This window comes from Podarcis vaucheri (genome assembly GCF_965113315.1).
Source record: "Podarcis vaucheri genome assembly, chromosome: 8".
In the NCBI taxonomy this organism is placed as follows: Eukaryota; Metazoa; Chordata; class Lepidosauria; order Squamata; family Lacertidae; genus Podarcis; species Podarcis vaucheri.
The window spans coordinates 40,001,089-40,027,434 of NC_138766.1; the positions used below are offsets into that span (position 1 = coordinate 40,001,089).

At 44.3% G+C, this 26,346-nt stretch overlaps 1 protein-coding gene across 3 annotated transcripts in view; it reads left to right on the forward strand.

The window, feature by feature from the left end:
- NETO1 (neuropilin and tolloid like 1) overlaps nucleotides 1–26,346 on the forward strand; it is a 116,566-nt gene that overhangs the window by 19,789 nt on the left and 70,431 nt on the right. For all 3 annotated transcript variants that reach the window (XR_014222805.1, XM_082235267.1, XM_082235266.1), the window contains exon 4: nucleotides 12,279–12,527. Coding sequence is in view for 2 of the 3 variants with exons in the window: in XM_082235267.1 (XP_082091393.1) it covers nucleotides 12,279–12,527 (249 nt within the window). In the remaining variant the exon portion in view is untranslated. The remainder of the gene's footprint in view (nucleotides 1–12,278; nucleotides 12,528–26,346) is intronic.

A 26,346-nucleotide genomic window follows, 5' to 3' on the forward strand; every position in this document is an offset into this window, starting at 1 on the left:
TAACATTTTTCTTCTTCCTTTGTAACACTATCTGTGTTGAAGAGCAATGATATTTTGCTGTTCCAAAGCACATCTATATAATTATCTGCTTGAGTAATAATATTCACTAATTCCATTCACATTCCTTGTATTCATAATGCTTTCTTCAAAGCCAGCAGAGAATATCCGTTTGAAAGAAAAATGACCCTAGCTTCCTCTGTTCAATTGCTGAGCAACTGGAGATATCAAGGATTATTCCAATCCATTAGTAGGGAACCAGCTCACATTTATGAAGGGGAGATTTTTAGATCAATCTCTCCTTTCCAGACATTCTGTTAAACTGAAACAGATTTTTTGCTTAGCTTCAGCTGTCAGCTACATGAAATTACAGGCTGGTAAGAATTAAAGCCTTAATTGTATGGGGCTATTTCACTGCAACTGTTCCTCTGCTTCTAGTTAGAACCCAAAGCCTTTTTAAGCAGATGTAAAACCTCAAGATGGCACTTGTATAAGATAATTAGATGAAAAAGATGACAAGACATGCAAGCATTAAGCAGTCTTTCCCATGTTATTAGGAGTCTTTGAAGAAAGGTAATTAGAACCTAAATTAAAAAGATTGCTAAGAGTTCAAGTAGTAAAAGCTCATCACAGAATGGCTGCACTATATAGCCTTTAAATTTTGTAGCAACATTTCCTTGCATCTTAGGCTTTTACTTTTGGTACAGAACTCAGCCCCCTGACCCCTAAAAAAAAAAAGGAACCTAAATAGACTTTCTCAGCCACAGCAAACTATATCAGCCAATAATATGTCTGTTTGAGGCCATGCAGCTCTTACATTCTTCCTTTTCTCTCACCAAAGTTATGGAGAACAATAAGGTACAATGCAAGTAAGGTGCAATTACAATTGGTTCTTTTGTAACCTCTGTGGTTGTTAGCACATGAACAGCTCAATATCATCCTGAACTGCAAGTATTGTATTACAAGCAGAGACATCCACTGCAGTAGCAACTGCGGGATCCTATGAGAGACAAGCTGGGGAAAGTTGGACAGCTCTTTCAACTATTGCTTAAATAAAGAAAAGAAAACTGCTTGCTTAAGCTTTCAGCTAGAGCAGCCAACTTGTGATTTTAAAAGTGCCTGATCTCTGGGTGCAGCCATGGCCAGAGTCAGAAAGTGCTTGATCTGTGACAGATCAGGCAGCAGAGTCTGGTGGGTTTTGTAAGGCCAGGAGAGAAGCCTCAGAAGTCCAAGAGCAAGTGCCACCCCCACTTATAAAAGCTACAGATAGTTAAAGGCCAAAAGCCTGGTTACAGAGGAAAGTTTTTGCTCCTAAAGATATAGAGTGATGGCACTGGGTAGCCTCTTTGGGAAAAGCATTCTACAAAGGGAGTCACAACAGAAAACGGCTCATTCTTGTGTTGCCACTGTCCAGAATTCTCATGGAAGGGGGCACACGAAGAACGGCCTCAGATGATGAGTGCAGGGTCAAAGTTGGTTCATATGTTGGTAGTCCTCTCACAGCTGAGGGTGTATACACTGTGGTATTTTCTGTTTTATTAAATAAGCTGCCACTGTAAACTTGAAGTTAATGTTTTAGACAACTTGCGTAGCCATCCACTGAGACGTGTTGTGTTGCCAAGGCGAAATGCAATCTTTCATGCTGTACCTGCTCACTTTAAATGGAGTAAAAAATAAATACAGTCATACCTCGGGATAAATGCGCTTCAGGTTGAGCGCTTTCAGGTTGTGCTTTGTGGTGACCCACAAGTAACGGAGCGCATTACTTCTGGGTTTCGCCGCTCGCGAATGCTCAGGTGGTCAAAATGATGTCATGCGCAGAAGCAGCAAAACGCAGCCCACGCATGCACAGTCCCACTGTCGCGTCTTACGTTCCGTTCAGGATGCAAACGGGGCTCTGGAACGGATCCTGTTCGCATCCCGAGGTACCACTGTAAATTGTTTGTGTATTTTGTGCCCAGGGTCTCCAATTCATTGAAGGTGAAGTACTAGAATTCTAATGCTCTTGCCATCAATGCAACATAATTCTAGTCCATTGCACTGATGGCAACAGGATTAGAATCAACTGTGATTTTTATATTTGTGTCTACTGTAGAATACCACACATGTATTTTGCACTCTAAGATTTTTAAAAAGTGACCACTTTTTGGCATATGACAACTTACAGATCATCTGTGCAAAATCCATGCTGTGTTAGAATTTTCCTGATGGGACCTTAAATAAGTCTGTTTCTGAGCCTGAACTAAAAACAACAAAACCTGAAGTATTGTCTTGTGGATTCACCTGCATGCACACCAGAAGATTGAAATAGAAGTATACATGAAGACCAGGAAACAAACAGTCAAAAATCATCTGAAAAGAAAAGGATACTTAGCTCAATCACATTTTGTTGGAAAAGAGACTTTGGCTGGATTTTCTGGCAAGATAACTTTTATTTTAGATTTAGGCGATGAAGAGATAAAGTTTTCTAAAACAGGGAATTTAATTCTGTTTCTTGTTTTTAATTTGTCATGTGACCCCATTCTCTGGCAAAGTGCATAGGAAGCTCTTAAATAATCCTTTGAGCCATCACATAGTGCTTCTCCGGAGCTCAATCTATTTTGTTAATCCAAAGCATGGCTATGAGGTGAATGGCTGTATAGTTTAAACATTCCTACAGGGTGAACCATAAAACGCAGGGGTTAAAATCTGTAATATATTAATTTCTTTTTTTTTTTAATGCCTTGTGGGCTGTAGTCCAACTCACACTAACTTTGGATTCACTTAACAGGGCTTACTTCTGAGAGGACATGTGTAGGGTTCTGGTGTTAATGTAGTTGTTAAAGATAGAAGAAGATGAAACCTGAACAACTCCAGGAGTTAAAGTGAAACATTTACATAATGTGTATAATTAATTAGTGCTTCAGTATCTTAATTCATTTTGCTATTGTCAGTACCATTTACCATGAAGGAGTTGGTGGTATGCCCCCTGATCAGGAAGACCTCCCTGGATCCAGAAGTGTTAAACATCTATTGCCCAGTGGGCAAGGTGGCAGTCCAGATTCAGACAAGTTAGCTTCAATCATGGCACTGAACCTGCCTTAGAGATTTGGGAGGGGGCAGTGTGACCCTGCTCATTCTCCTCATTGATTTTTGATACATTTGACCATGGTATCTGTCAGGGGTTCAGGAGCAGAGGCGAGGGAAAGGGAGGAAACAGAGAGCGAGGGGGAGGAGGCAGAAGAAAAGATGAGTGATGACGACGACCCGAGATCTCCGAGTCTTTCCAGTGAATCAGAAGATTCACAAAAAGGAGCACCAGTGGCCAGGGCAAGGGGGGAGACTAGGGGGACACCCCAGGAAGATAGAGCCAGAGGGGACTCAGAGGGGAGCAGTTGGAAATCGGGACCGGCGTCACCGCCAGAGAGCAGGGATGAGGAAGGGCGCCAGGGATCAAGCGCTGGCAGCTCACAACAGGAGGGAGGGCACGAGTCAGGAGTGGCCACACCTCCATCGGGGAGCGAGGAGACGGTTAGACGGAAAGTGGAAGGTTGGGCGCGCGCGCCAAGTTCAAATGCACAGGAAGGTGGCGCAGTAGGCAACCCGGAAAGGGAGCCAGGTCCTAAAGCCCGGCGCAAGGAGACAGAAGGGTCCGGGGGGTCAGCGTCAGAAGAATCCCGGAAGGAAGAGACCCCGGGGGGCAGAGGGACCCAGAGGAGAACTGTCAGGCGGAAAAGGTGGAGCAGGGCTAGGATATTAAGTTGGTGCACAAGGGGCGGAGACTCAGACGGAGCTTCGCCGATCTAAGCATAAGACGTAGAGTTGCACGCAGCAGCTTGAGAATGGAGACTGTAACTCAATAAAGACTTTTAATTAATGATCGCTGGCTGGCGTGATCCTCTGTGAGCTAGGATCTGGAAGCAACCCTGACAGTAAGCTCCGTCTCATCAAATTGTGGGCATCCATGGCCTCGCGGAGAGGAGAGAAAGCGGGTGCCTACTAGCGAGCTCACGAACGGCAGACAATATGACGGCCGAACAGCAAATAGCGGAACTGAGAGAAGCAGTGTCACGACTGAATGCCGAGGCGCTGGCATCCAGGAAGAGAGAGGAGGACGCAGCTGCCGCCTACAGGGATCTCCAGGTCAGGTTGGACGTGCTTACGAAGCAAGGGCAACAGACACCCAAACCAGAGGGGATTGGGTTGGGGAGACGCACAGGCGGTCTGGTCTCTCACTTCGATGGTAATTTGCAACAGTACCCCAACTTTAGAGCAGACGTAATGTGTGCACTGCAACTACTGCACAAAGACTTTAGAGATGAACAAGAGAAAGTGGGGTTCATCATGTCCCATTTGCATGGAGACGCAAAAGCATGGCTGCGCAATTTGTGGAGAGATAAGGATCCTGCGCTCCAAAATGCGGACGCCTTTATTAAAGCGATGGATGGGTGTTTTTTATCAAGCATTGACGTGGATCTTGCCCGGAAGGAGGTGCATGGACTAAGGCAAGGGAGAGCCAGCGTAAGGCAGTACCATGCCCGCTTTTTCGCTTTGGTCAGTGCCCTGGAATGGGACAGAGATTCGGCTCCTGTCAGAGACCTTTTTTGGGAGGGCTTGCACAGCTCGGTAAAAGATGAGATTGCGAGGGGGGAGAGACCCCGGACCACGCAGGAGATCGTTCAGAGGGCGCTGGCGGTGGGGGTGCGGCTGGAAGAACGTCCGTGGAGCAGGGAAGAAGGGCGCAGCAGGCGCGAACCAGCCAGGGGCTCCTCCTTCCTTCCCAGAGAAGCAGCGCGTGCGCAATCCACGCCTCCAACAGGGGGAGGGGTGGAACCGATGGAGGTTGGGAGTGCAAGGGCTCAGTCAGCAGCCAGAGCCCTAGCACCGGCAGCAGTGAAAGCGAAGCCTCCTAGAGGGAACAGGAAGTGTTACATCTGCGAGGATCCAGGGCATATGGCGAAAGAGTGTCCCCGGAGGCTCCACAAGCACACTGCAGCTTCGGCAATGGTGACTGCAGCAACGCAGCAAGGAGAACCACAGCAGGGAAACGACGATGTCTGGCTGGAGGAAGAGGCACTGGGGCCCAGCCAGACGTGTCAGTGAAGCAGTCCCCAGGGAATTTACCGCCCATGGACCCCCTCCCGCCCAAGCCAGTAGTGAGGCTCACCGCATCGCTCCAGCTACCCAATGGAATCACCATGGACGTGCCAATCACCGTCGATTCGGGAAGCAATGCAGACTTCATAGGGCAGGACTTTGTTGACCGGCACGCTATACAGTTGCTGCCTGCCACGCTGCCCCTGCAGGTGGTCACGGTGGATGGCAGGGAGCTGCTAGGGGGGCAAGTGGTGAAGCAGACGCCACCTATGGTGCTGCGGCTTGGAAATCACAAGGAAATCATCAGCTTCAACGTCACTCAACTGTCGGACACGCCTATTGTATTGGGCATGAGTTGGCTGGACAAGCACAGCCCGACGCTGGCTTGGTACCAGAGGCAGCTGACCTTCGGCTCTTCCTTTTGTGCTGAACACTGCATCATGCCCCGGCAGGAAGGGGAGCAAGAGGAGTCACAGCTGCTGCTAGGCACGCTGCAAGCGATTCCCCACAAGTACGCGGAATTTTTGGAGGTTTTCTGCGAGAAGGAGGCGGACAGGCTACCCCCCCACAGACCATATGACTGCAAGATTGACCTGCTGCCGGGGGCGGCGCTGCCCAAAGGGAAGCTGTATTCCATGTCTGAGGACGAACTGCAGGAACTCAAAGAGTTCATAGATCATAATTTGGAGCGCGGTTTCATCCGAGAGTCCAGGGCAGCGGGGGGCAGTCCGGTATTCTTTGTTAAGAAGCGAGACACGCCCCAAAAAAGACTCGTGGTGGACTACCGCATTTTGAACAGTGTGACCAAGCCATCGGACTTCCCCATGCCCCGAATCGACGACCTACTCGCAAAGGTACGGAAGGGCAGCGTGTTCACCAAGTTGGACCTGCGAGGGGCGTACAACCTCATTCGCATGCGGGAAGGAGATGAGTGGAAGACGGCCATGTTCACGCCCCTGGGCACCTACGAATATAGAGTTATGCCTTTTGGATTGCAAAATGGCTCCCACGTTTTTCAAGCTTTCATGCATCACGTGTTGGCGGGGCTCCTCTACAAAACGTGCGTCTGTTTCTTGGATGACATCCTGATCTTTTCGGAATCGCAGCAGGAGCATGACAGACATGTCAGGGAAGTGCTGAGCAGGCTACAGCAACATAGGCTCTACGCCAAGCTGGAGAAGTGCCAATTCGACGTAACGGAGGTGGATTTCCTGGGCTACAAGTTGTCTGACAAGGGGCTCGCCATGGACAGCGCCAAGGTTCGAGCGGTGTTGGATTGGAAGAGCCCACGCAACCGGAAGGAGGTCCAACGATTTGTCGGCTTCGCGAATTTCTATCGCAAGTTCATCAAGGGCTTCGCTATGCAGACAGCGGCCATCACGGACACGCTTAGCTCCAAGAAGAAGAAGTTCATCTGGACGGAGAAGGCGGAGCGGTCCTTTCAGGCACTCAAACGTCTCTTCGCGTCGGAAGAGCAGCTGCTGCATGTCGACCCCAGCAGGCCGATGAGGGTCGAGACAGACGCCTCGGACAGAGCCGTGGGAGCAGTCCTGCTGCAGAGAGACCCGCAGGGGGTTTGGCGGCCGGGGGCGTTTTACTCCAGGAAGCTCAGCAAGTCCGAACAGAACTACACCATCTGGGACAGGGAGTTGCTGGCCATTCATGCAGCATTCAAAGCGTGGCGGCACTTCCTGATCGGCGCCAAGCACACGGTGCAGGTCTGCACGGACCACAAGAATCTGGAGCACTGGCGCACGGCACAGTTCCTGAACCAGAGGCAGATACGTTGGGCTGAGTTCTTTGCGAACTTCGACTTCCGAATAGAGTATGTCCCGGGGGACACCAACATCATGGCGGACGCGCTCTCCCGTAAGCCACAGTATCTGGAGGACGCCACGCCAGCGGCCGCCATGCACATCTTCGCACCCACAGTGTGGGCGTGCGCTGCGGCGACGGTGGACCTGGAGGCGGTGCGACGAGCGTTGCAGAATGACTCCTTCGCGCAAGCTAAGATGGCAGAGATGCAAAGAGGCACGGCGGCGACCGATGGGTTCCAGCTGAAAGATGGATTGCTCATCCGTAAAGGGGCCCTCTACGTGCCGGGAGACGAACTTCGCGCCAAGGTACTGCATCAGCTGCACGACGCGCCCACTGCCGGGCATTTTGGCAAGGAGAAGACGGTGGAATTAGTCGCCAGGGATTTCTGGTGGCCCGGAATGAGAGGGGAGGTCGCGGACTACGTGGCGAGGTGCGACACCTGCCAGAGGGCCAAACCAGTGCACAGACCGCCGGCCGGACTGTTGGAACCGCTGCAAACTCCGGTCGAACCATGGGAGAGAGTCGCCCTGGATTTCGTCACGGATCTGCCCAGCTCGAGGGGCAAGACGGCTGTGCTGGTGGTGGTGGACTTGTTTTCCAAGATGGCACATTTCATCCCGTGTGCAAAGGTGGCCACGGCGGAACAAACCGCCAAACTGTTCGTAGACCACGTGTTCAAGGTTCACGGTCTGCCACGGTCTATTCTGTCCGACCGCGGGCGGCAGTTCATCTCGAATTTCTGGCAGAAGCTGATGGGCTTCCTAAACGTCAAGATCAACCTGGCGTCGGCAAGACACCCGCAGACCAACGGGCAAGCGGAGCGGGTCAATGCCATCATGCAGCAGTACCTGAGATGCTATGCGAATCAACAGCCTGCGACGTGGGTGGATTACCTGCCGCTCGCCGAGTTCGCCTACAACAACACGAAGCACGTGTCCACGGGGGTCACGCCGTTCTTCGCCAACAACGGGAGGCACCCCAGAACCTTCCCGGGACTGGAAAGAATGGTGGAGGGGGAGCCGCAGACAGCAGATGCGTTCGCGTCGGAGTTGCAGGAGGTCCACGATCAGCTGCGGCGGCACCTGGAGCTGGCCAAACACGCATACAAGGTGCAGGCAGACAAACACAGAAGGGTTGGCGAAGAGATCCATGTGGGAGACTGGGTCTGGTTAGCAGCCCACGCAGTGCCGGCCAGGTCGTTGGCCAAGAAGAAACTAGGGCATAAGCAACTGGGGCCCTACCAAGTCGAAGAGCAGGTCAACCCGGTGGCTTTCAGGCTGGCGCTTCCGGAGGGTTCCAGGATGCATCCGGTGTTCCACAGATCGGTGCTCACTCCCTACAAGGCACCTCACAGATTTCAGGAACCAGGAACGGCGCCGAGTCCGCTCCGAGAGGGAACCGGGCAACGGGGAGTGGCACAGGAGGTGTGCATCAATGAAGTCACGGAGATTTTGGACTCCAGATGGGGGGAAGAGGGGGTAGAATACCTTCTCGCTAAGGAGGGCACCCCGGCCAGTGCCAACAGCTGGGTGCCGGGCTACGCTTTAGACGAACCTCTGCTCAAGGAAGAGTTTCATGCCCTCTTCCCACATAGGCCAATGCCAGCGGACTTTTTCGACGACTGGCTTTTCACGCCCACGCTTTCAGCCAGCACGTTCCGGGGGTTCGACTCGGATGAGGAACCGACACGAGACGCCAGTTCCCCGGAAGGGTCGCCCTTGGGATCTGCTTCAGAACCCTCGTATTGGTGGGATGATCGACCAGAGGAGCAGTGGCGCAGGAAGTGGCTGGAGGGTCCAGGACGAGCAACGCCTCCAGAAGGAAGCGAGGGAGAGACGGACATGGACGTTTTCGGGGACGACCAGGGTTTCGAGCACGGCGGCACAGAGATGGAAGCAGAGGTGACCGTCGTCGACGAGAGCAGGGAGGAAGAACCGGAAGACTTCAGATGGAGGCCCGCCACGGGAAGCGAACTGTACCCGACATTCGTCCCCTTGACACGGCAGCACCCAGCTCCAGCAACGGAAGGCGGGGAGGGGGGAAGAGGGGGCTTCGAGGGGGGGATGGATGTCAGGGGTTCAGGAGCAGAGGCGAGGGAAAGGGAGGAAACAGAGAGCGAGGGGGAGGAGGCAGAAGAAAAGATGAGTGATGACGACGACCCGAGATCTCTGAGTCTTTCCAGTGAATCAGAAGATTCACAAAAAGGAGCACCAGTGGCCAGGGCAAGGGGGGAGACTAGGGGGACACCCCAGGAAGATAGAGCCAGAGGGGACTCAGAGGGGAGCAGTTGGAAATCGGGACCGGCGTCACCGCCAGAGAGCAGGGATGAGGAAGGGTGCCAGGGATCAAGCGCTGGCAGCTCACAACAGGAGGGAGGGCACGAGTCAGGAGTGGCCACACCTCCATCGGGGAGCGAGGAGACGGTTAGACGGAAAGTGGAAGGTTGGGCGCGCGCGCCAAGTTCAAATGCACAGGAAGGTGGCGCAGTAGGCAGCCCGGAAAGGGAGCCAGGTCCTAAAGCCCGGCGCAAGGAGACAGAAGGGTCCGAGGGGTCAGCGTCAGAAGAATCCCGGAAGGAAGAGACCCCGGGGGGCAGAGGGACCCAGAGGAGAACTGTCAGGCGGAAAAGGTGGAGCAGGGCTAGGATATTAAGTTGGTGCACAAGGGGCGGAGACTCAGACGGAGCTTCGCCGATCTAAGCATAAGACGTAGAGTTGCGCGCAGCAGCTTGAGAATGGAGACTGTAACTCAATAAAGACTTTTAATTAATGATCGCTGGCTGGCGTGATCCTCTGTGAGCTAGGATCTGGAAGCAACCCTGACAGTATCCTTTTGGAGCATCTCAGGGGGTTGTAGGTCAGTGGTTCCCCTCCTACCTCCAGGGCTGTTTCCATAAAGTAGCTATAGAATGCTAGTATTCAGTGCCATTGGAGTTGTCCTGTGGTGTCCCCCCATGCTATTTAACACCTATAGGAAGCCTCTGGGAGCTGTCACTATGAGATTTGGAGTGAAGTGTCATCAATATGCAGATGATCCCCAGCTCTGACTCTCTGCTTCAAATGAATCAGGAGAACCAGCTGAGGTGTTGGACCAGCGCTTGGAAGCAGGGGTGGGTTGGATGTAGACCAATAAACTGAATCCTGAAAAGACATAGGTGTTATGTGTCCCAAATTCTCATGTCTAGGAAGCGGAGAAAGGGCCTGCCTGGGATGGGATTGCATTCAGTTGGAAGAGGCAGATTCACAGTTTTGGAGGGTTCTTGGATTCAACAGTCACTGGAGACTCAGGTAGTCTCAGTGGCTAGGAATGAATTTTTTCAGCTTCAGAAGGTTGGTCAGCAGTGGCCCCGGCTGGACAGAGATGACCTGGGCAATGTATTCCATGTTCTGGCAACTTTCAGATTGGATTAGTCACAGGAGTCAGCAAACTTTTTCAGCAGGGGGCCGGTCCACTATCCCTCAGACTTTGTTGGGGGCCGAACTATGTTTTGAAGGGAAAAAATGAATGAATTCCTATGCCCCACAAATAACCCAGAGATGCATTTTAAATATAAGGACACATTCTACTCATGTAAAAACACACTGATCCCTGAACCATCCATGGGCCAGATTTAGAAGGCGATTGGGCCAGATCCAGCCCCTGGACCTTCGTTTGCCTACCCGTGAATTAGTGTAATACATACTACATGGGGCTGCCCTTAGAGTTGACTTAGGACCTTCTATTGGTCCAAACTCATCAGTCAGATAGGTGGCTGGGGTTCCATTCAGATTTCATATAACTCCTGTTTTAAAACAGCTGCACTGGGTGCCAGTTGATTTCTGGGCCCAATTCATGGTGCTCACATTAAAGCCCTAAATGATTCAGGCTGCAAATACCTGAAAGACACCCTGAGAAGACATCCTTGGAGCTTTTTCTTTTTGTATTACATCTGTCTTTAACTTTCTGGTGTGAAATTCCAATTCTTCATTATTTAGGAAGTCAGAATAGATGCTGAAAATTATAATTGATTCAGAAATTTCTGCACCAAAGCACTTTGGTGACCATGTACATAGGGCAAGATACAGCAAAACTGTTGCATGTGCGAAATGAGATCTGCTTGTGCAATGGGACGTTCCCCCCTTCTCCTTCCTCTGTGCCCTCTAAACCCAGAACAGGTTTAGGGTATGTGTAGGAGGAGCTAGTATTCCTGTTGAACAAGTAGAACTTGTTCCCTGCATGCACGTCCCACAACAGAGACAGGTACAACTTACCACTTTCTGAAGCAGTTACTACTAGATTTGGGCAGGCAGGTGGGTGGCAGATTACAAAACAGATTTGGAAATTGCTTCGTTTGTACATGTCTGTTTTATGGTAGTATTTTATTTCATTCATAAGTATCAGCATGTCTGTTGCTACATAGAATGAAGGACTAGGCCTTCATATATGAGCATTGCCCTTATTCCTTATTAGGAGCCCTGCTATAGAGGCAGATGGGACTCATCAGCCTGAGATGGTAGCCCATCTAGAAGAAAGAAAACTCTGATCCTAAACCTCCGCTGCCTTGCAGGATATCTTTGAGAGAAGAAAGTCTAGGGAGTAAACCCTACACAAATCCAGAGTGGAGACCCTAAGACAGTTGGATGGTGCCTTGTACATCTCCTACTCACAACACCTGCAGCCAAGCTGGTGCCAAATGTATTTCTCTGCTTTCCTTTGGACCACATCAGCGAGGCCAAGAGGTGGGCCTCGTCATCAGGGGAGCTCAGGACCTACATACACACTGCCCAGGCTTGAGTCCTGGGGATGTCACTTCAGTGCTGGAAATGTAACAGTTTGACTACATCCCTGGAGGATGTAGTTTTTCTCTTGAGACAGGTGGATGCCAACAACTGTAGAATCATTGCCCAGGGTTATGCTTAGAGTTCCATTCACCTTTACCAGGAATTCTGAGGACCACTTCTTATAGCAGGTGACTCTCCCTTGCTTTGTCAAAGCTTGCAAGAAAAATTGCTCTGCTGCTATGAGAAGAGCTCAAGCAAGCACAGGGTCATGAACAGAAAGCTTTGAGTACACAAAGATTTAGGTTCTTAGTTTCCTGATTGTTGTATTATAAGATGCCAAGTGTTGTCCCAGAACATAAAATCCAGTAGGGTTTTAAAAAACAAAACAAACAAAAACAAAATAGAGTTTCATAGGAAAATCAACAGATCCTGCAAATTAATAATGTGAAATATGTATTTTGCCTACTCCAAATAGTGTAGCTTCTGAACATAAACTAAGTTACTTTTCCTTAAAAAACAAACAAACCCTAAGGATATATTGTGTTGAATAGTTGACAGACAGACTCTGCACTTGAAAGCAAACATAGACTAGAAAACTAATGGTTTTGTTTTAATTTTAAATTTCAGCTGCCCCAAGACAGTGTATTGAGTTACACTTTGATGAAAAATATTCCATAGAGCCTTCGTGGGAGTGTAAATTTGATCATATTGAAGTGCGGGATGGACCTTTTGGATTTTCCCCAATAATTGGTCGTTTCTGTGGACAACAAAACCCACCCAAAATAAAATCCAGTGGTAGATTTCTTTGGATTAAATTTTTTGCTGATGGTGAACTTGAATCTTTGGGATTTTCTGCACGATACAATTTTACACCTGGTGAGTATAACCTCTAATTATTTTGGAGGAAATATTTTGGTATTTATTCTGAGTGGAATTTGGTGATATAATGACATAACATGGTTTTAATATTAAGGCAGTGGCTGTATTCAGACATAACATAAAGCCATGGTTTGCTCAGCAAACTGTGAACTATCTCACAAACAAGCAAACAAGCTATGGGTTGTTTCTCCAAAGCTTAGTTTGTTTTCCAGTTGATCTTGCCTTGTACTTTTGTACCTTGCCAAGTGTCTGGGGTGCGGTGGCCAAACCATGATTGAAAAAGTCTGTTGTGTTTATGCGTAATGCCAAACCTTAGTTAAAAACAAGTGATGATTCATAAACTAATAAGAAACCACGACCTCACTTGTAGCTTGTTGGTAAAAAAAGAGACTTTGTTGGGTGCACTTTCAAACAGACCACACTTGGGCTAACAGTGTGTGCATTGGCCAACCAATTGGGCAAAGTTGAGAGATATAACTTAAACAGATAGTTTTAATGGAAATAGAAATATGTGTGTTCTCCTTTCCTTTTTAAAAAACAGAAAACAGCACTTTTTTCTGAATTTATTCTTGGCTTTCTACGGTGCATTTTTTAATACACACCATTTCTGTTTATTGCTATAGAGTGGCTTATAATGGTTGAAAAAGCTGTAATCATCTTCCTTGAATGATGAAAATGTTGGATAATGTAACTATATTTTTCATGCAGGGAATATTATGATCACACAATAGCCAAGTTGGTTCAAACTTTTCACCACATGTTGGCTCTCTCCATAATAGCATCTTTATTGTGTGCAAGAAGGATGGAAGTTGCACACAATAAGCTTAGTCACTTGGTGAACAGATTATTGGTAGGCTTATTAGAGTTTACCTAATGCCTTTATGCTGTTGATAGTAGAATAAGTGCACTAATGCACTCCATACAACAAAAGTGGAAATATGTCATTAGTTTGTTTTAAAATGATTTCAACAGAATAGCATTTGAACATTACTAGTAAAAATATTTTGTATTGCTACTTATGCTGTTCCTATTTCCTTTGAACATTGCCTTTTATAAAGGCAGAATCTGCTGGAGTAATTTCCCCCTTTCTGTCTATTAAAGCAAAATGTTTTGCCAAAGGATTCTGAGATCCAAAGAATAGCATGCATTCAATTAAGTGCCTCCATGAAAGATTTCCCTAATCTTAATTGCTGTGGTCCAATTATGCCTTTTGTCAAATCATCTGGTTTAATTTGTGAGGCTAAAATGGAGATTTGCAGTCAAGTTTAGTACTGAAGTATTTCCCCATCTCATTATATATATTTTAAAGTTTATTTTAATTTGTGCACTGCAATCAGACTGCAGTGCAGCAACTTTCAAAGGATTGAATGGCATTCCGTAGGTTTATGGAGGAATAAGTGGGAATTTATGGAGGTTTTATAGATTTATGGAGGAATATTGTTTGTTCTGAGAGGGATATGCTTTTGATCATTTATGCTATTTTATAAGTTCTTTTAGTTATTTAATCTATAGCACCTGCCACAAATACCAGGTCTGCACTTAGGTATTTTTCAACTGTCCCCACATGACTAGGATGTTTAAGGGTACCTAATTTATTAGGGTGTTAAAAGATACCTAATCTTAATTATGTATCATTACTTGACTGAGCACCAGTCATTTAGACCTTTCAAGTACCTTTCTTATTAATCAGTCCAACAACCTGCATCTCAGCAGGGATTGAAAAGGACCTCATAGCAATAGTAAATAGTGGCAATTGAACGTGCCTCTGCATTGGCACTACAGGTTGCCAAATCCAGCTGCATCTAAGACAACTCTGTTTAGTACTCCAGTCTAGCAGCCTCCATCAAAAAAGTGTGTCCAGTTTTTGCACACAAGTGAATTCAGAGTCGAGAAATTCATAAGAAGAACTAGAAAGCTTCCCCACATTATGAATTGGGCCCATATCATTCTGAAATTGGATGCATGAAAAAGAGGACATGTCCTGGAAAAAAGAGGGCATATGGCAACCCTGTGGGGAATTATCACTGTGAAGGGTGAGGGGTTATTGGTAGTAAGGAAGCATTGATAGAGACAAAATAGTAGACCTTGACTGGCAAAGATGCTTACAACATGCTCAGGAACAACCTGTCCTTCCAGGGATCATGGGACTGTATAGTACAAATCCCATTTCCCTGACTTATTTCTTGCCAGGAAGAACTCTGTTATATTTAGCAAACACTCCCTACACCTTCAGTTACCACCACCTTCTCCTTCTCAAGGGCAACTGTCCCCCCACTGACCTTGGGGCAGAAGCCTGAAGTAGGAGGGTTACCTAATAATGGGATGGATCAAAGATTGGGTTGAACAGGAGTAGTTCTACACTGTTTTGAAGGCATGCATACCAGCTGTGGTGGATCAAACTCTTTATATGGTGCACAAGAACCATAGCCACCGAGTATGGGTGGAAAGTAGAGCCAGTTGTAGTCAGTAACTAGGTGGGGCAACACAATCGTTTTTCTTTGTTTCCAAGTGAGGAAGTTGAAACTAAAAGTCAACTTATAAGTAGCAGGAGCATAGAAACAAAATTATGGGACTGCTCGTGATTATGGGACTCCTCATGTTTATAAAGGTGTGTAGTATGAATGCACACAGTAATATTTGATTAAAGCAGCCTGAGTCCCAGCAATAGCAATTGGATGCATCACGGAGCGGAAGATTAATTGTAAATGCTTTAAGTCAGCCTATGACTTAAACTTCTGCATTTTGGGCGAGTGTTTTCGTTCAGTCTTTTGCATTTTTCCATTTCTAGGTTCTGTATAAGTTTCTCCTTAAATCCCCAGATAGTAGTGATCTGCCTGCAATTACAATTTAAATGCTTATATATCCTTAAAAATGGTTTCAGGGACTATCTGCTGAATTGTCTCTTTGGATGTGAACTTTATTTTGGCTTACACAGCACAAGTAAATGATCTCTTTATACAAGTAGTTAGTTCTTCCACGATAGCTACTTACCAGCACTTTATGTACAAAAAAGGGTAAAGAACTGCAAGAAAGAACTAGTGACTGATCCAAATATTATTGGAGCACAGCTCAGAAGGTGCATATAGGTAGACTTGCATGCTCACTTCAATATGAAGCAAGCATTTCAACCCTGAGCGTTCTTTTTCAGCCCTCATTTAAATCTGAAACAGAGAGGAATTTAAACTGTCGCTGCCTTCCTTCTATACAATCACACACAACCCCCGCTCTTGCTTTTGCTGTCCTGACAGCAGAGAAAGTGAAGGGGAATCAGTCTCTCTCCTCCTTTCTAATACATTGCCATGCTGTAATGGCTGTGTGCCACATGCAGAGAGTGCTAAGAAATCAGTAGTGGTGTGCAGTGGTGCAGAGTTGCCCTCTTGACATTGGAGTGACAAGGTCATGAGCATGTGGTTGCACCAGTGGGACCATTGCCACTCGTGTACCCAGATAGTGCACCTTTTCTGTCACCTACCCTGTCCAGGTAAGTGGCAGGGACACCAATGTTGGGAATGTGGTAAATGGCTATGGAGCCACCGTGAGAAATTATGCATATCAATAACACTTGAAAAACCTTGTTGCCAGAAATTAATTGAATTTGGCATGCAGCCATAGGAACGGGGGTGGGGAGTAGAGAAACTTCCCTCCTTCCTCTTACCATTGCTACCAAAGCAAATTAAAGGTCAGTGAAAATGAGAAAGGACTTGGTAGAAGGCAAGCAAGCAAATGGGTGAGTGAGCGAGCTGCTGGATGTTCAGCAGTAGGGACCACCCCACTGTGTTTAGTTACATCATTGTGGGCACAACAGACTCTGAAATAGACTTGGGATATGATGTGAAACAACTGATATATTTTGGATTAAGCCATTTAATTTTTAAGCCAAATTCTGTCTTTGATTAGATCACTAGAAAGAACTAAGGAGCTTCACCTAAGGCAGGAGTGGGTAACCTGTGATTCTCCAGTTGCTGGACTGCAAGTCAGCCACAGCCAATATGGCCCAGGTGTGCTGCAGGTGTGCCTAGAGGAAGCAGTAATCTGGACCCATTCCAGTCGTCTTTCAAGTTTGGTTTTAGCACTGAAGCAACCTGGGTCACCCTGATTAATGACCTTTGTTGGGGAAGATATAGGGTATATGGTTCTCCTTGACCTCTCATCATGTTTTGACACCATTAACCATGGTATCCTTCTGGAGTGACTCAGGGACATAGGAATTGCAGGCACTGTATTATAGTAATTTTGCTCCAACTTGCAGGGTCAGCACCACAAAGTAGTATGAGATGGTTGCTCAGTTCCATGGCTTTCACACTGTGGGACACCACAAGGTCAATTCTGTCTGTATGTTAGTCACCATCTACATGAAATTGTTGGGACTTATCATCCAGTAATTTGGAGCATGGTGTCATTAATATGCTGATGACACACATCTCTGTCTGAATCAGGAAAGGCTGTGAAAATATTGAATTGGTGTGTGTGTGTGGTTTCTATGTCTGGGAATTAGGTGGATGACATGTTCTGGGATGGGTTGTATTCCACCTGACAGAATAGGTTCATGGTCTGGGAGTCCTGGATTCCATGCTGCCACTTGGCTTTTTTGACTAGGGGTGCTTATGCCCAGTTTAGGCTAATTTCCCAGCTACAGCTGTTCTGGGCAAGGGTATCCTAAAATAGAGCTGGAACAGATTGAAGGTGTTAAAATTGAAGTTTGGAGCAAAGCAGAAGCAATAGGTCAGCAGAAGGCTGGTGAAAGAATGCAGGAGCTAAACTGAGGGATGCAGATTTATAAGTATTTGGCTTGGTTAGGGAAACAGTCTAGTCTGGGTTTAGCTGGAGGAATTTTTCCTTCTTACTTTCAATTCACCTTTTATATACACATTGTTCCATTACCACCATGCAACAGTGCTGTAAGTGAACCAGGTATACGAACCAGTTTTATTTACAATGGCCTAATCTCTGCAGTTATGCCCTACTTTTTGTAGGAGAAAAGTTGCCCAAATAGTATCACCAAATGTTTGGGCCTCCATATATGAAATTCACATTTTGTGTGGAGGGGAGAGAAGGGTGGACAGTACCAGTTGGCGGGGTGCTGTTGCTTATCCGACCTCTTGTCAGCATTGTCCCTGTGACATGCTGGGAAGGGTGAGTTACTGTGGTGACAATTCAGGAGTTCTGCTAGTGTGTTTGCACTCCACCAGCCTTGCATTTGATTCAGCCTTCCCCTTCACCCTTCTGGTATGCCACAGCAACAATGGTGACAGACGGTCAGGTAATCAGTGCTCCACCAGGCTCCACCAAGTGCAACAGGGGAAGGGTATGCCATTGTAATACAGGCCCAGTAAATATGTGAAATAATCTATCTGCCTGTGTGGAAACTGATAATTATTTCTTATTTTCATTGATGTCAGGCTTGTATGATGCTGATAGATATTTCAGACTGATTCTGATCTGGATTAGCTTGATGTCAGACATCACACAGTGTATGCATTTTATTTTGCTAATACTTTAGCATTTGTCCTGTCTGGAAGTATTAGAGGAAATGATGTTGTTGGGATATTTGTTGAAGTTACCTCTACTTTCGGAAGGTGGCCCACTGGTGTGGGCATTTTGTCTTGTTGCAATAATTTCCTCCCAAATGGCATGGAATTCAGTTTTCTTCTGTCTACACAGACAGATGTTTTGAAGGCATCTGTTGCTCAGAGCCATTTTCTGCAGTGAGTCAATTTTGTAGTGCAGCAGACAGTGGAGATCCAGACAGACTGAGGCTGTGCTCTAAGCTGATCACTCTTATTCATCTGGAATAATCAGATTTCTTTTTATCTTGGTTTCTCCCTCTTGGAATCTGCAAGGCTGTGGCCTCAGATGGCACATTATTATTCTCAATTCCATCAGTTGGTGGAAAGCATCTGTGTTTCTGTTTGGCTTCATTGATGTGAATGTCAGCATACTGTATAGTCAACTATATTGCCTCTCATCAGAAACGAAAAGATATGTGGAACATATGAACAACAGCAGGCTTAACTGCTGGGAAATCAAAGGAATATAAGCAAACATGTATGCTCCTGAGGACTTGCAAAGCATTTAGGAAATTCTAGAGATTTTGAGCTTTGGATCTTCAAATTTTACATCTTAGGATCAGTGTCAGTATTATGATCCTTTTGGCTCTAAACCCAAAACCTGTAATGTTTGAACAACAATGAAATAATATGTAAACTGTAAGAATGTGAACAAATAAGTGCACAAATAAATTTTGAACTGTAGTTTTGGAAAAAAAGCTGAGCTCATCTGAAATTACAAACATGACTGGACAGCAATATTTAAGGAAGGAAGGAAGGAAGGAAGGAAGGAAGGTTGATTTTGTGGCAAGCCAGCCTTTTCCTGTGATTGCATTTCCTCCCACTTTTAACACCAGGAAGTTCAAGCCAGGCATTTGAAGACAGAGAAGTTGTTACAAGGTTTATTTCTGAATCTTAGTTTCTTTTCTCATAACAAAAGAGGGGGGAAAGGTTGTGTTTTTAGCTTTTTATAAACAGAGCTACTCAGAAGGTGCGGAACTCCCTGATACAGCTCAACACATCTTGTTAATATTACGATCTGATTCAGGAAAGTGGGAGTCTGTCTTGAATCACCCCAATTTGCATCATTATTCAGAGAACTCACCGGGGCAGTTCACACACTTACTAGTGCCTGGGCTGGCACCATCCCTAGGCTAAGGCTTCTATCCCCTGGTCCTCTCACTCTGGCCAGGTTGTTATTGTTTTAATTTGTGAGCATTAGCATTAACAGAGGGCTTTTGTGCCAGACTTTGTGCCAGAGGTGCTCAGACCGAACCACAGGAATTGCTCTGCACATTGAAATGCTACCTGGAACCCATCCATGTACAGGAAAGTGCATTGAGAATGCTCATTGGGTGACAGCCAATGACACTTATCCAATTGCACAACAGATTTCTGTTTGCACAGTGGGACTTCTCTTTCCCTTATAGCCCCCCATCCCATGTCCCAAAATCTTCTCTTGAGGGCCCAAGGACCACACGGGAGTAGAAATGCACAATACTGAATGTCACCCATGGTGCTTATAAAAATGCGCCAAGTTTATCCCTTTTGTTTCTCATTTAATGTATTTGTATGCGGGGTCTATCAAGTTTCCTAAATCAGAGGTACTTCTGTGTATATTAAATCTGAATATTTGCAATGTTGCTGTCTTGCCCAGGCTGTGGTATTAGTTACTGCAGCTGGGTGGTTCCCCCCCCCACTTCATCCCCCCCTTCAAATGTCATAGGATTATAGGGATACTATTCTTCTCCATTTTGGGGAGCATATTTCATCTGATCTTTCATATGACAAGGAATGTATGAGATACTACATAGGGTTGGTTCAAAGGTCACGTGAACTTTTACTTGCCATTGTAACTGGCTCCAACTGGTACATATGAATTTCTTTTGAAGAAGTAAATGAAGTGCATACATTGCAACTTTTGACCCATCCCAAAGTTGCAATGTATGCACTTCATTTATTTATTAATAATATTTGTTAATAACTGGCTCCAACTGGTACATATGAATTTCTTTTGAAGAAGTAAATGAAGTGCATACATTGCAACTTTTGACCCATCCCAAAGTTGCAATGTATGCACTTCATTTATTTATTAATAATATTTGTATAATGCTTGAGATGTAAACTCTCTAATTCATTTACATTAATCACAATAATATCATTCAAAAAGAAAAAATATATACATATAAGCAAGAATACAATTAAATACATCAATCAAAAAAAAGAACCCACCAATCATGATAATGATTAATAATGCATAATATCCCAATAATACTGGACACTGCCTTGAGATTAAGACTAATCCTGCTGTTGCATAAACAAATGCACTGAAAATCTAAGAAAAATGTTGATAATGGACTTTCAAAACAGCTGCAGAATAAAATCAAATAAGAATAAATTGTGTGCCAGTTTTAGATTTGTTGCAGACCAAGAGATGCAACCCAATAATTTGATGATTGGGATGTTTGGTGAATGACACCAGATAATGAAAATTGTTAATATTTCTGAGAATGCCGTGATCACTGTGTCATACTGAAGTTCTTCTGTAAGGATTGGATGCCACTGTTCCTTATACTGAGCTATTTGATGTTCTTACACAATTAGGTTAGCTATTGTGCATCTGTCATAATTAAAATGTTTGCATTTTTGTCTTCATTTGCTCTTCTAAATCTGTCATTTGTTTTGGAGAGAGGAATATAAACATGTTCATATTTCTACTCATCTGTTCTGGGAAAATCTGTTTCTTTTATTGATACATTTCTAGCGTTTTAATTGACATGCACATCTCTCTTTAACACAATTTTAACACTCTACGTATTCTTTTGGCTGTTGCTCTGTGGACACTTTGTTAAGGAAGTGGATACTTTTTCCCTTTTGTGGTACTTTGACAATTTTTAACTTCACACAGGAGAGTAGAGGTCTCTTTAAAAATATGTGGCTCTCTTGCCTTATGATTTCCCTTGAGAAAAGCATAGGTTTGTTTTTGCTGCTTGAGTATTAAAGATACTTCTATATAAATCAACAACAGCAGTCAATCAAAATGATGGCCTCCAAAACATGAGAGTTTCCCTAGATCAGTAACAGCCAACTGCCTGAGTGACAGACCCCTGGCATCATTGCAAATTTCTCTGGGGAATCTTTCTATTTCATGCTTAGAGGGTACTGATGACTTAGAAGTGATATGCATGTTTCTCACATAATGCTTTTAATCCAGAAGAACATACGTTTAAAGAAGATTGGAAAATGTTTATTGAATATATGGGGGGAAATTGTGTACACTTGAAAACATTGACTGCATTAAGTTAAATTCAACAGTGTAAACAAATTTTGAAGGATGTAATAATGGAATACTGAATGGTTTAGTTCATGTAAATTATGCAGGGATTTATGATATGCAAAATGAATCATGGTAAGAGAAGAAGGGATGTCATTGACATTTTAAGGTTGTTTAAACAAATATTCTAAAATGTGAAACAGAAAATGTAATTAAAAAATTTACAAAAAGAAGAAGAGTATAGCAACATCTTAAACCATTTGGGAAAGACAGTTTATAGATACACTTTTCAGATGTCATGTATGACCATTTGGTGGAATCGGTATAATTAAAAAAAATGCAGTCCCCTTTCCAGGAAATAAACATCAGGTTAAAAGAGGACGGGGAATAGAGTTTTGATGCACAACACTTACACAAGCCTCAGTGCAGCTCAGAATGGGATAATTAACATATAAGCATGGATGGTGTTCATCTGTATTGCATTGCTCTCAATGAGATGCACGTTCTGAGAAATATTCCTACTGTATTCCCAAATAGTCAATATTTATACACTAGCCCACTTCTGCAATACAGGCATGCTTGTTTTTTTAAGGATAAAAAGAGTCCTCCATATACATAATTGTTTCAAAAATGTATAAATAATCCAGGAGGATACTCTGAATATATTCCAAAGATAGCCAAGAATATTTCAAAGTAGGAAAAATCTCTGCAGAAAAAATGGTCAACTGTGTGACATTTCATCTTGGAATGTAAGGGCAGATCTTATTTTTCCTACTAGATATTCTACTAACAGATAGTTCAGTCCATGCTGTGTCCCAAGTCATTGAGAAGTAAGTACCATTTTAATGAAGCAGTAATTCTCTCACAGTATTACTGGGAAGGTTTGGGCATATACTATAAAATATTGTCTCATAGTAGGTTATGATATCCCAGATAGTGAATCTACTTGTGACCAAACACTGTAGTGTTCTGAGACAACCTTTACAGGCACTGTGGGAGCAATCCTGTACACTGGTACCTCAGGTTAAAAACTTAATTCATTCTGGAGGTCCATTCTTAACCTGAGGTACCACTTTAGCTAATGGGGCCTCCCGCTGCTGCACGATTTCTGTTCTTATGCTAAAGCAAAGTTCTTAACCCGAGGTACTATTTCTAGGTTAGCGGAATCTGTAACCTGAAGTGCCTGTAACCTGAAGCATCTGTAACCTGAGGTACCACTGTATCAACAACCAAAATGAGTGGGTTAGGATCCAATGGATCTTTGGCTAGAACATGAGTTTCTCAGAGCAGCCAAACTATGCTAGTTTAACTCCCTCATCCTTGGCTGAACCAGAGATCCACCACCAGATCTCCCCCATCCTGGCTCAGCAGAAACCCAGCTGTTAGCTAACTCAGCAAAAATGGTGTTGTAACTCAACTCAAATACTGTTTTAAAGACTTAGATGTAGCCTGCTGCTGAACAGAGCTTGGTTCTGGTGGAACTTTATACTGACTTAACTTACACTGGCTTGTTTTATACCAGCTTCCACATGTGCCACCTTGCCCCCACAATTGATGGGGCCCAGGGCTGCAAGATGTCAGCACGCCCCATGATGTCAGCATGCCCTGTGGCTTACTCAGAGTTTCCTGAAATTACAGCATTGGCAGTAAAAAAAAGTAGCAGAAAAAATATTCCAAATGACTTTTTTTTTTTAAAAAAAAGGAATACAAAAAGGATCATACAATCTTTTGGTTAGCAAAGATGCAGGCTTTAAAATTTCATTTTAGAGAGGTTCAGTTCACTTGCAGGGAGCTGTGCAGCCACACAGATCCTTCTTCACTTGCTCCAGGATGCTTGAAAGGGGAAAAAGAATGGGAAACAAAAGACTGCAGGAAGCCTTCTAAGCCACACCCACATTTGTAACTTGAGCTTAGGGCTCACCTTAACCCTTTCATGGATGCAAGTGTGAGTTAGCAACTGTATATTACAATAATGTAATGTAATTATAAATGTAACTGGACTGAACTTGTGTATCATGGTATGGATATGCAATAGCTGGTTGTTATTCCTGCTCCAGGGCAAGCATTGATTCCTGTTAACAGACGGGCATGTATATAACATCTACCCCCACCACATCAGTTCTTGATTCTACCTCCCTGGCCCCAAGCCTGGAGCAAGTACTAAGACATCTTCCTCCTAGCCTATCACATACTAAAAGTGCAGAGGACCAGACAGCTTCTATACCTCCAAGCTGATGAACTCTGGCCCATTGGCACTGAATGGTTCCTGTACCAAATCCCGAGCAAATGATCATCATGACTCAATTTGTTCACTTTTGTAAACCCTTAAAAAAAGAAAAGATATCTTCACAATACCTGCCAAATATAACACCTTTCAGACATATTTTTAAAAAGAAAACTTCTGTAGTTCATTTTTTTGTTTGGGTAATAAAAATGTTTGAGTAGTAAAGGTGTTTCCCTGAATTGTTAGCAACTAGTCCCTTAGTGTACATGATTCAATGTGACAGGAGAAGAGCACAGACAATCCATATGCCATGTCTACTCAGGAAGACCCACTGAACATTCCCCACAGTGTGCTGAGACAAAAAGTTTGCTTCTCTTGTCAGCCATCCTTCCTCCAATGAGCACAGATGAAGTGTTATCATCAACTTGGCTGAAAGTGGGGAAGAGGGCTATATTGTTTTTCTGCTTCCAAGACCAATGGTGCAGGTCAGCAACTCAACAAAAGTGGCAGGGATATTGTTGTCCCTCTGGGAAAAGAAATTACAGCTTTCAAGCACTGGCATAATAAGCTGATAATGATTCCAACACCAGCAGACAAGCAAGCAGTCCTCTTTTGTTTTAATTTGTACCATTTGGCTGCCATATGGAAGAAAAAAAATGAATAAGCAGATTGTTAAATCCTTTGCAAGCAAGCTAAAAATGATTAAAGTTGACAACTTTGCAGACCAATTATTTGATTATTTTTGTGACACAGCCCAAGCAAGCACTTATAAGTGCCATTGATTTCAGCAGGGAAGATATAAGCACATACTTAATTTTACTAGTCAAGTGGGAGCTAGAAAATCAATAGCTTTAGAACTGCTGAACTTTGGGTGGATTGTGCCCCATATTTTCTGAAGAGAGGTATTTTTAGAAATGTGGATTATACTGATTTTAGGAAATGTAAAGGTAAAAACATTAGGGGGCATGTAGTACTGCATTTTGTTCTAAACCATCTAGTACAAAATCAGCAGAATTTATAGAGAGGTTAGATTATTCTTTGGTTTTCCATCTTTGGAAATAATGTTTCAAAGCATTTTGAAATTCAGATAAGTCCTATCCTAATGCTTTTCTGTTTGTGAAGTTCCAGTTTTGCTGATTGTCTGTTCTTGCAAGACAGGAGCATCTGGTCAGTCCTTTGCCCCTTCTGTGGACTTTTGGTTTATGTTAATAGTTCTAAGGTGGCAGGAAATAAGCCATTACACCACTGCACGCATTGGCCAACCCAGCTTACTGTGAAACTAGTAATGCTTCAGAGAGCAATACCATTTATCTGCACACTTCTTTCCTTTCCACTTGAAACTCCACCAAAGTGGTAAACCAGGGATACCCAAAAGGGGCTTATTTGGAATTTTGAGAGATTACCCTGTACACTGTCACAAAATGACTATGATGGATGTGTAGCCAGCCACAAAACTACCCATTTAACAGAAGGCAAACTCTCTCAGGGAATGCAAACACACATTGAGAGAAGCAGAGTACCAACCCCACAGAGGAAAAACAAGGAAGTCTACTTCTTTCCTTCTCCCCCTTAGGTGGCTTCATCCCTCCTCCCCATTGCGTTGGGTCTCGTTGTTGTCCTTCCTTACCCTTTTCTGTTTGCCTTTTAAAACATTTTTTACTGGGGGCTTTCTATTATGGTCTCACTGCTTTCTGTTTGTGTGCTCAGGTGCTATTGTAAAGTGCTTAGAGATCTATGATTGTAGGTGATGCATACATTTTAAAATAAATAATAGTTCCTGATGAAATGAAAACGAAATCTAAACCCAGTTTAGACTGCAGGCCTAAATATACTAGGAGTAAGGAACACTGGAAAAAGGCGGAGTAACTTTATTTTTTTATTTTTTTAAATGTTTATTGGATTTTCACAAAATATAAAAACACAAACAATACACAATACAAACATACACACACACAAACAAACATGTATAATTTCAAATCCTTCTTTTCTTAATACTTACTTCACCGACTTCCCCATACCTCCCCTTTCTGTATCCCAATTCCCAAATTTGTTTCAGCAAATCCTCCCCCTTAATTTTATTTAATTTTTCCTTATTCTTTTCTTTTACTTAATCTTTTACAGCTGTAATCCCCTATTTTTTGTAACCGCAACATTTTAGCACTCATTAAGGCGGAGTAACTTTATAGTAACCATGAACTGTTTACATAGTAATCTACCTTCCACATTTATTATATTTTCTGTTAAAAGATAATTTAAATATTATTTATATGTTTATGCTCCTTGATAAAGTAGATGCACATGTTATTTGTTTAGCACTTGTGTATAGCAGCAATACAGCTTGAACGCAACAAATGTTGGCTTCAACTTCCTCACTTCCACAGGGTAGTAAAATGTGACGTCTTCTAGTCAGGCTCATGGTACTTTTGAATATTTGCTCATGCACAAGTTTTCAAAGTGGGCATGCAGTAGTAGCTGTTTTGCTTAACACTCAAAACATACTTGTAAGTAGCCACTAGCCTGGTCACCAAATTACCTCCACATGACCAAGCTGGAAAGCTTTTATAAATTGTAAGAGAATTACTTAGTTATCTGGACCACAGAGGAACTACAATGACTAACACATATACTGTATATGTCCCCAGGTAAACTGCTGAACATATTTGTGGGCTAGTGGTAGATTATTTATAGGACTAATTTGCATACATATGCAATTATCTCTTGTGTGATGCTTTGTGAGTTACAACTTAATAATAATAATAATAATAATAATAA